The sequence below is a fragment of the Notothenia coriiceps genome, unplaced genomic scaffold (assembly GCF_000735185.1).
Source record: "Notothenia coriiceps isolate Sejong01 unplaced genomic scaffold, NC01 NC01_scaffold00019001, whole genome shotgun sequence".
Classification (NCBI taxonomy): domain Eukaryota; kingdom Metazoa; phylum Chordata; class Actinopteri; order Perciformes; family Nototheniidae; genus Notothenia; species Notothenia coriiceps.
In genome coordinates, this window is record NW_011351702.1 from 2,039,274 (window position 1) to 2,050,969 (window position 11,696).

General features: G+C 40.9%; 1 protein-coding gene across 1 annotated transcript; it reads left to right on the top strand.

Annotated features, from left to right (window-relative positions):
* Positions 1–3,405: 3,405 nt before the first annotated feature.
* LOC104951745 (uncharacterized) lies at positions 3,406–11,160 on the top strand (the record flags this gene model as incomplete). The annotated part of the gene is made up of 5 exons (XM_010778477.1): positions 3,406–3,579; positions 10,100–10,314; positions 10,486–10,571; positions 10,821–10,957; positions 11,035–11,160. Coding segments are annotated over exons 1-5 (738 nt in total), but the record flags the coding sequence as incomplete, so codon positions are not given.
* Between the last annotated feature and the right edge of the window lie 536 nt (positions 11,161–11,696).

Here is an 11,696-nt window from a genome sequence, read left to right on the forward strand (position 1 = left end):
AACTATAAAGTGACCTAACATGAGAATCGTGACAATCACTGCCACAATGAAAGTGGTGAATGATGTGGCGAGTATTTTAGATAATAAGCAGAGTTGTGCAGCTCTATTTATTTACCTGTCCAAAGCGTTTGATACCGTCGATCATCGCATCTTAAAGCAGAGGCTACTCAGTATTGGCATATCCAGCCATGCAGTGGGGTGGTTTGTGAACTACCTCTATGAAAGGTCCCAATGTTTTCATTTTGATGGGCTGTCTTCTGAGTGATTAAACATTACTAATGGTGTTCCTCAAGGTTCTGTTTTAGGTCCACTTTTATTCTCCATCTACATCAATAGTTTAGGTGAAAATGTCGATGGAGCAACCTTACATTTTTATGCGGACGATACCGTTATGTACTGTGCAGGTCCCTCCTTTTAGGAGGCTGTTGTTGAATTGCAAGCTGTTTTGAACATTATTCAGACTCAGCTCTCTGAACTAAGGCTTATTTCAAATGTTGATAAAACCAAGGTAATGCTCTTTTCAAAAGCTAAAAAGACACCAGAGCCTGTTGTAGATATTGCAACTACGCAAGGAATAAAACTTGAAGGGGTTACCTGTTACAAATACCTTGGTATCTGGCTTGATGATTGTCTCACTTTTAAACGTCATGTCAATAACCTGCTTAAAAAACTGAGGGTTAGGATAGGTTTCTTCTACAGGAACAAGTCCTGTTTCCCGCTTGAGGCCAGGAAAAGGCTAGTCACTGTGACCTTTTTACCTGTACTGGACTATGGTGATCTTTATATGAATGCACCTGCCAATTACCTGATCAAGTTAGATGCTGCGTATCACAGTGCTCTGAGATTTGTGACAAACTGTAAAGCATTAACCCATCACTGTACCCTGTATGCAAGGGCAGGTTTGCTTTCACTAACTGTACGGAGGCTCAGTCACTGGTACATTTTTATATACAAAGCCACGTTAGGGAAACTTCCATCCTACATCTGCTCCCTGATCTCACGGCGAATTGTAAGTGGCTACTGCCTGAGGTCGAATGCTGTGGTCTTATTAAATGTGCCAAATGCTAGGACTGTCTTAGGGAAGATAGCTTTTAGATGCGCAGCTCCGCTAACTTGGAACAGTCTGCAAAAGGAATGGAAGCTGAGCAATTTGGTTCCACTAAATGTTTTTAAAGCAAGGATAGATGCTATCCAATCGGAAACTGTTGGAACCGGTAAATGTCACTAGCTATGTAAACTTTAGTCGCTGTAAATATGCTGTATGATGTCCTTTTTGTTTTTCTGTTATGTTTATATGTATTCATGTGGAACCTACTTGCAGCAGGTCACCCTTGAAAAAGAGATCAATGATCTCAATGGGATTCACCTGCATAAATAAAGGTTTGAAATTAAATGAAAAAATAACACCTTAGGATAGTTTCTGTTGAGAGGATGTGCTGGGCTCCTTGATCACAGAAAGGTAATTGCTAAATGACAGTTCTTTTACTGACTGGGAGTCATGATAAATGTTCACCTTCATGTACTGTATATTGTCATGAATGTTTTTCAACTTAAAGGTGGGGTAGGTCATTTTGGAGAAACCAGCTCGAGTAAACTAGAATTTAAAAAGTACACAACCGGAAAAAATCTGCCCCTTCCTTCAGATTTCCTTACAGAGCCCCTCCTCCAACACACACAAACGTGCACATGACCAATGAGGGCACAAGATAAGTTTGAAGGATCCCTGAAGGAGAGTAGCTTGTGGGTGCGTCATCCTTCATTCTGGGAACAACTCATATTAACCGTACAGAGGATGTGTTACATCACTGGGGATTACACAGCCTTTCCTCACCATTTAATACAGACATCCAATAATAATGGTGATACCCTGACTTTTCCTGTCCTGCCACCATAAGGTCAAAACGTTTACTTATCCAGTGAAATATCTCAACATGTAGGCCTCCTTAATGGATGAGCTAAACTTTTCGGTACAGACATTAATGATCTCCAGGTTATAAATCCCAATGACTTTAGGTGTCGTCTGACTTTACTGAGGACATTCGCAGACATTCAAGGACATTCACTTCATCCTCAGCTATACTTCATGTTTACTGCTTATTAGCAACTGTTAGCACATTTAAGCGCTGAACATGGATAATACCATGTAAACATTTCCTGCTAAATGTATGTTAGTGTTATCATTGCAAATCCCAGTTGACTCTTATTTATTGTATACCTGTTAGCATTGATTGATATTGTCCTGTTTTCTTGTGAAGATGTTTGTAATTGTATAAAGGGACGTTGCAAACAAGATCGGCTTAGTATGTGTCATTGTTCCATGCCATACTGTATACTTGTCCATGTGAACAAGAAACAATAACATCAATTCATCTTGCACTAGTTCGACATAGAAGAAACAATAATAATAAAAAAAAGCATTATTCCAGTTAGCTGTCAAACAGCAGCTTATTTAAGTCTGTTGATTGTTGTTTTTGCTGCTTATTTCTCTGTAACAAGTCCTCCAGACACAATCTCATCTCCCGCCCTCATTCAGCTTGTCGGCTCATTCCATTAGCGTTATGAAGACTGGGCTCACTGTGCGTCGCTCATTTCATTTCCTTTTCATCAGCAACCTGGCGAGGTTTGAGTTCCCCAGTGAACGATTAAATAATGTGTCTTTTGAAGATGAGTAGTGCTCTGCATTGTGTTACAGATCTTTATCGGTGGTTCTGATGGTTCCGGAGAGAGACAGACAGACTTTGGATGTTAGAGGATGATAAATGTTGTGAGTCTGGAAAACTGTCTGCTTCACTTCTTCTGTTGCTGCCCGAGCCAATTTCCTTCAACTCACTGAATCTTTGAAAAGAAGCGCACAATATACGTCTTATCTTTAAGTCAAAGTAATATTAGAGAGCCAGCAGCTACAGAAGGCCTCTGAGCTCTGGAAAAGTACTTACATATATACAGGAGGCTTTAATATTTGATATCACAGTTAAGAATAGAGGAGGGTAACCTTGTTATACAGAGCTGATGATTTACTTAGGCTTTATAGGCTTTTCATACTGTTTCACTCACTAGCCTATATGTTCACAAATAGAGTTGGCCTACATTGACTGCCAGTCAAGTGTGCCATCACCATGGAGCTGCTGTCACATCAATGAGGTCATGTCTCCATTTATCCTCTCAGACTCATACAGTTTGAAGGAAAAATACACGTTTACAGTATATTAATCTTTACTGTAAATCAATCAATCCACTAACATACACCAATGTAACCCCTGACCCACGAAAAAAGTGAATTCATGTACAGAGAAACACCAATATTGATTTGCCAACGTATTCTGGTACCAAGTGGCTGCGACGAAATGAATCACATTCCTGAACAGATTCAATTATTGATTGATCTAATGATCAGTTGGTCCAGGCATGGTGATGGAGCTTCCAACACCAGCCCAGCCACACAGTGTGCCCTGGAGACATGGAGATAAGACCAAAGAGGAAGAAAGGGGGAGAGGACGGCTGGCTTTGGAAAGTGGGACAGAGGAGCAGTCAGCGGGGCAGATCGAGGCTAATGCAGCCAGGCATCCAGGCTTTCCTGATGTGCGAGTTCTGCCCGTTGTGTTTCTCCTCGAGCAGACTGACCTCTGAGCAGCAACTCCCATCACATGTTGTAGGCTAACATACATCCCTGAGTCATAGCCCAGTGCCTCCAGCCGTCTAAACACTCTGCACACAAGAGTGGGAGCAAAACACTGAGCATCCACAGCTACTTCACATGGGCTGCTTATCAGTGACAAAATGGCACTCATTCATTCATTAAGTGTGTGTGTGTGTGTGTGTGTGTGTGTGTGTGTGTGTGTGTGTGTGTGTGTGTGTGTGTGTGTGTGTGTGTGTGTGTGTGTGTGTGTGTGTGTGTGTGTGTGTGTGTGTGTGTGTGTGTGTGTGTTTGTGTGTGTGTGTGTGTGTGTGTGTGTGTGTGTGGGTGTGTGTGTGTGTCGCGTAACGTACGTACGTCGTCGTGTGTGTGTGTGTGTGTGTGTGTGTGTGTGTGTGTGTGTGTGTGTGTGTGTGTGTGTGTGTGTGTGTGTGTGTAACGAGCCATTTTGTGTGTGTGCGCGAGCGAGAGAGAGAGAGCGCACCGGTACTGGAGATCGTTGTTGTTAGCTTCTGGTGCTAGCGAGCTACGCTAAGGGATATAAGGAGTTTTTTCAACAACAAAGTGGAGGAGAGTCCTCTCCTGTCAGACTGAGGGACTCAGTGAGCTAAAGGACTCTCAGTGTTATCTCAGTGGGTCTCAAACCTTTTGGTCACCATTAATGTAAACAATTATTTCCGAGGCACACGTTTATATGATCATTATAGTTATAAAAAAATAAGAGAATAAATTAAAAACAGGTTTGAAATACTATATGACAGTAAAAAAAGAATAAAGGTTAAAAGGAGTGATTTGTAAAATATCCATAAAGAAAAAGTCAATCTGTTTCCAGTTCTGTTTCAAATGGGTGTTGAGAGAGGTATCCATAGATCTCTTCATGTTGCTCTCAAAGTGCACCAGATTGATGCTTTTAACTTCAATATTTAAAAATAAATCTTCCCGGGGGAGCTTGCCCCGGACTCCGCTAAGTGAGGTCGACACACCACCTATAAAAATAGCACTTACCCCTGCTTACACCTATATGCCATGAGCTGATTATCGAGCCTTCATTGTAACAGTCGCGGGTACACTGTGTGTGTGCGTGGGGATTGTTGCAGTAGAAAGTTCCACTGTAGCGACCGGTACATTAATGGGAAACCCTAAATGTTTGAGCACCCTCTATGAAACGTCAAGCTACCCCACAGCACCCCCAAAATAAATCTCTGGCGCCGCCACTGAGCCTGACTATTTGTGTTGGGGGGGCCTGACTTTTTTTTTTCTCCAAAGGGGGGGCCTTTCCAATGGATACCAACCGTTATACCAGACAATAACTGAGATGTGCAGCCCCTTTGTATTCCAACATCGTAGAATACCACCACCTTGGCGTCTACTGAGACACAAAGCCCCTTTATGTGTGTGTATAAAGCACCAGAAAAATGGCACTGCTGTGTTTTTGTTTGCTTCAATGTCACACTGTCCGTCTCTCTGTGTGAAGAGCAGACATACAAACAAACAAACGTGTGCATTTCTGCTACGTTTACTCAACATTTGTCCATTTCCAGCAGAGTTTTTGAAGTTTAATTTGTGCTTTTATGACATCATATCTGTGAAAGCATAAGAAAATAAAGTAGATTTACTGTGGTTCACTGCGTTGCCTTTGCTAAGGACTCTAACCCTCACCCTTTCCCAGCCTTACAGCAACCGACAATGTTAACTACTATGCCTTTAACAGTGAGTGGTTTGTGTAAAATGCATATTCATGACTACATCACTGAGGGAAAGGGGTGTGTGCTGAACTGAATGCTGATTCAAGGAAACATTTTAAGTATAAGCCTCAGTGCTACTCGTGCTAAAGTTCATCTGAAGTCCTGCAGGACAAAGAAACACACTAAAAACAAACACAGCTGAGTCCTCCAGTGTATTACAGGATTATCGCTCCGGGCAAAGAGTCGACAGATTGTGTGTGGATTTCACATATGGAGCAGGGAAAACGTGAGTGACAACAAGCACCTCTAAATATACACGACTGTGATAGAAGTTATCACACGGACACTTTAAACAACATACTTTTCAAACGGTCCCACTTATGGCGCAGATAATGTATTCCACCAAAGTGAAGCAGCCCGGCTCATCAGTTCAGGCGTGACTTTAATGTATAATCTCACTTTCTTCATTTTCTGTTCAGACGAGAGTTGAGAGTCTCTGGCTTCAAAGCGCTCGTCCTTCAGGGATAGGTTACTGTTTCACTTTGCTTTGGTTTCCATGTCACACTCCCCCCGGCGAGCCTGGAGAAAACGAGCTGCCGTCTCGCCTGTTTAACAGAGTTAAATCATGTTAAATCAAACCACTCTTGGGTGTTTTGACATTCCCGTAATCAACCAATTCAACCTCTCTATTTGTGGCCCACTGTACAATCACAATCATGTTATGTTGCTCTACTGTATGGCACACTTTCCCCGGACCCCCACTGGGAGACCCATGGGCATTTCATCCTCGTAGTTAAAGAGCCTGGATCCAGGTTGGTAAAACAAATGCATTCAGGCGAACACTTAACAAATCTCCTTAAAAATACCTTTTTATTTGTATTTGCAAAAGACAACATACAGCACGAAACGTTCAAGGAGCAGGCTTATTATTATTTTTAGCAGACATTGGATTTTGCAGGTTCAAATAAGGAAAACGTCAGCGGTGTTAAATCATTTCAGCTATTGACAATGTGAGCAACTTCAAAAAGGGGCAAAATTATTTTTTTTAATTTATACTGAGATCTGATACAAGAGCCGTAAGAATGTAGCCCTACCTTTCAAATTAAAAAGCTAAACAAACAAAAGTTTTTAGGTATCAATTAAGCATCAATTTGCTCAATCAATGACAGAGCATTAGTACAAAAACATGAATTACACCTTTTATTTTTAGTATCGATGATATAAGCTCAGTTGACGTTTTTTCAAAGCGCTCAGCAGCCTGGCCTCCAGAGATAGGTTATACTGTTTCACTTTGGTTTCCATGTCACACTCCCCCCGGCGAGCCTGGAGAAAACGTGCTGCCGTCGCGCCTCTTTAAGCGTGTTGAATCATACCACTCTAGGGTGTTTTGACATTCCCGTAATTAACCAATTCAACCTCTCCATTTGCGGCCCACCGTACAATCACAATCATGTTATGTTGCTCTACTGTATGGCACACTTTCCCCGGACCCCAACTGGGAGACGTATGGGCATTTCTTTCATACCACACATCCAGATTGCTTAATATCTGGCGAGTCGAGTCATGTGACCAGGAAAGCTTGTGTGGAGAAAAACTGCATTATACAGCAGATGTGTGTTTGAACCAAGGAACTGTATTTCAAATATTTGCTTGGCATGTAAATTAAGCGTCTCTTATATAATTTCCCCAGAATGTAAAGGATTATTTATAAATATAGATTCTGAAAAAAATACCAACAAACTAATGGAATAGCATTTTTATATGGATTTAGTTTTGCCACAGATGTGTGTAATGTGGTGCAGATTCAAGACCCATATCTACGGTGGCAGACAGCTGAGATGATGCATTCAAGGTCAACTAAATGACTGCGGAATCTGCGGCGTTCATGTACGGTGACCGAAAAGTGCAACAATAGAACAAAACATGCAAACTAGCGGTAGCTTAAAAAAACGAGGCAAATATAAGAAAACGTGATTAAGGAACATCTTCACCAACTTGACAACAACACAGCACTTGTCGACCTTTGTGGATTATAAAGTGACTTTCGAAGAGTTAGTCTTTCATAATTGTAACGGCTAGTCCACACAGCAGCTTTGGAAAAAGCTTGCCGGCGGGCGTGTCTGAAGCTCGACTAACAACCAATCACATGTAATCTCCCGCCCCTGACACACAAGCAGCGGTTTAGATTGGCTAGAGTTTGTACTGGCATATGATTATACCTTTATTTTCGTATCATTTATTTTGTACATACTTCTGATAATTGTTTATATAACTGACTGTTTTGCACTCTGGTTAGACCCTCCTTAATTTCGTTACACTGTGCTTGCATTTTTGTAATGACAATCAAGTAATCTAATCTAATCTAATTTGATTGGCTGGCGCTTCCACCGAAAGCTTCAGAAGTTTCAAAAGTTGAAAATTGCTCAACTTTTTCGGCCTGAAATGCCAGGAAAGCTCCGCTCTGCTTCCCACAATGCAGTTCGGCGAAAAGTGACGTCACCCCATTCAAAGTGAATGGGCAGAAACGTTGGAAGAAGCATCCAACGCCGCTGTGTGGACGGTCCGTAAGGGTTTTGTCTGTACATTTGAAATGACTAGGTTAGCTATGTTAGCTTACAATAGATCTGCAATAATATCGGAAGGAACCAAGCGATCACATTGTTAAAATAAGCCAATACAACTAACATTCTAGGTAAGTTTCCATAACAACAGTGACAGTTGGCCAATTTAATAAAGTGTTTTTGGTCATTGTTACGCGTTTGCACGTGTCGGCCTCCGTAGTTTCAGGATCCATAACTTTCATTTTGTTAACCTTGAGAGCATCATCATAAAATATGTTTACCATATTGAAGTTTCTAATGCATGACTTGGAAACAATTCAATATGAGATAATTCATCGGATGAATTAACCTTCGTTAAACTTAGTATTGACAGTGTATCATAAGGGAGATGTGAATGATGACTAAGCGAATAAGGTCCCTTTGTTGACCCAGCAAAATAACTTAATGATCGGAAAATCTTTCAAAGTGTCACAGGAGTATTTTATGCTCCATGATTGAAAATGGCAGAAGCTGGAAACACTGTCATCTACCTGTCAGTCAACAAATAAGTGGCGGTGTTAAGGGAGCGATTTGAGGGATTCTGAGGTGAGGAAATCTTTAAAACAAAGCAGCGTTGTGGCTCATCAAAAAAAAAGTCACTATATAAAGAAAGTTGCTGACATTATAAATAGGGCTGAAAATAACCATTGTTTTATTTAAAGATCTACTTTCAATAGTGGGCGATATTCACCTCCCTCTGTCTCACCTCTTATATAAGGACTGTTTTATTGATGATGTTTTTAATGATTTAGATGTAGCTTTTATTATCAAGTGCAATAGATCACATAGAGAGGTGAAGTCCCACCCATCTACTTCCGACCCATGGGACCTTATTTCGGAAAAATTATGTATTGAAGTCAATGGAGAGAGAAAGATTATCTTTCGATCCCGTTTTAATTGTGCCACGAATTACACATAGATGTTTGTCAATCTTAAAAAATAATTTCCATGTCAAAAAAGTCACAGTTTGTCGTAAAACTGTTGAAATATAAGACTATGAAAAATACGCAACTAGAAAGACTACAAATCCCAGAGTCCCGGTCCCGCATGCTGGCTCTAACGAACCGACTAACTCCCCTTGTGTGTATGTACAGCTCTCAACATGCCCAGACTTGGAGTGATTTTCACCTCTTTTAATACTTTCCGCCTCATTCTGAAAGAAAGAAATGAAATTTGCCAACGTGACGGCCGTCTAGGTGTGTGGTGCGAGACGGGAGATGTAGTTCATTGAGCGGTTTCACACAAAAAAAAGTGNAAGTAAAAAGCTGTCAGATAAATGTAGTGGAGTAAAATGTACAATATTGGCTTCAAACATGAAGTGGAGTAGAAGTCTAAAGTATATGGAAATTCTCAGGTAAAGTACAAGTACTTGAGTAAATGTACTTTGTTATATTCCAACACTGACTGCATGTGATGTGGAAGGACCAAAGGTTGAAGAAAAATACATTCAATTCTTTTTTGGTAGCTTGTGAATTTCACCAAGGGATCAAGGCAAGTTCATTTATAGAGCACCTTTCAACACAAGTTCATTCATTATCATCGCACTTTCAACTGCTCTGCACTTGTTATTGATGAAACATCAAGGGCTTTATCCCAATAAATAACATGTCTATATATACATTATTAAATGGCATTTATGTAATAATAAGTAAGCATACTGGAAATCAAGCTGGTGTTGAGGTAAAAACAAAAAGCCCCGAAAAAAATAAAAATAAAATACAAATACATTATTAGTTATTAAATGATATCTAGTACATAAGTAGAGAAAACAATCACTGCCATAAACCAATATCAACTGCTAATTTAAAGTGTGTGCATCTGTGTATTAAGAAACTAAAATACAACAGTATATTGACCTTTACTAAAAGCATCAGCAAACACTAATACATCCATCTGTTGATGACAATAATTGAAAGACAACAAGTGATGCTCACAGTATAACACAAATAATGTTTAATTATATACTTATCTAAGGTAGAAAACATAAAAACAGAGGGAAAGGCTCCGTACCTTAATTGAAATATGATCCAACAGTGTCTTATTAGACTTCTTACAAAAGTATTCGAATACGTTTCTGTTAAACTGGCATCAGCTGCATTATGTCGTTGCTTCTGCAATTTCTTTTGTACCCTTTTTAAAAAAACGTTCTCTTCTATCTTGCTGTGTCTCTTCTCCCTCAGGGTCATGAGAGCATGTTCCCCTCCTCTGTGCGGTCGGCCCTGCTGCAGGTTGTGTTCGATCGAGCGAACCTCTCCGACCCCTCTGTGGGAGACTCAGAGGTGATGCTGTGGCTGCACGACAGACTGCGCCCCCTGCTGGTCGAGCTGTTGCCGCGACACGTAGCGCTGTTCTTCAGGATACTGGAGGGAAGAAACTGCAGCATCGAGGAGCAGGGGTAGGTTTGGACCACACCGGGGATTTGATTTAACTGGAATCAAGATCATTTTTAAATCAGTAATGTCAAAATGTAAATTGTCTTTATTTGATTTTTTGTTTACAACTGTCAGTGAATTAAATCAAACAGAAAATCACTGATTGCCTTTTTTTTTTGCTCACTTCATTTCAGAGTGACAGACCTGAATTCAACGATCTCTTCTCTCAGTGAAGAAACACAGGCAGAAATCTACAGCCACATTGTTCAGTCCCTCAAAGGTAAACAACCCACAATGAAAATACACTTTATGAAACCTATTAAAAAAAACGTTCGGAAAAATATGAAAAATTATAGATTTCTTTGTATATTTTTGTACATCCGTTGTTCATTAACCCTTCTTTATTCAACACTTTTGAAGATCATTTACAGCAAGCAAATGTATGGCCCATAAGTCCATCACCTTTGTTTTACTATTTTTTAAACCTTGAAAGACCGACAGCCGAACGTTCTCTCTCTCCTTCCTCCAGGACCGATACCTCTCAAATGCTACGGAGAAAACTACAACCAAAGTTTCTACGGTTTCCTGCAGCGCTCATTCATGAGTTTCCAGTTCCCCAACCTCACCGCCTTCCTGTCCCTCATGCCTCACAACAGGATGCATCAGGTGTGTGTCCCAAACATTGTTCAAGTTAAAGTCTGTGTTGATCTGAGTCGATGACACCTTTTTAATGTTCCCTCCAGCTGGTGAACTCCATGCCTCCGTCACACCTTGGAGATTTCCTCCGTCGCCCCGATGTCGTCGACAACGATGCAGAGCTCTGTACGATATACGACAACTACGTGCAGACACCCATGTTCCTGGAGACTGTATGTACACACACACACACACACACACACACACACACACACACACACACACACACACACACACACACACACACACACACACACACACACACACACACACACATACCATGTATAGATCACTTCAGGGGACATTACATTGACTTACATGCATTTCCTGGAGACTTATCCTAACCTTAACCATAACCAACACATGCCTAACCCTTACCCTAAACCTAACCAACTCTTTACCCTAAAATTAATGATTCCCCTCATGGGGACCTTCATTCTGTCCCCATAAGGGAAGCCAGTCCCCACACGTGACTGTGTAAACAGAATTAGGTCCCCACAAGGATAGTAATGCTAGGCCATACAAACACACACACACACACACACACACACACACACACACACACACACACACACACACACACACACACACACACACACACACACACACACACACACACACACACACACACACACACACACACACACACACACAAGAAATGTTACCATAGTACTTGTACCATAGTACCATGGTATATTTGACAGATTGT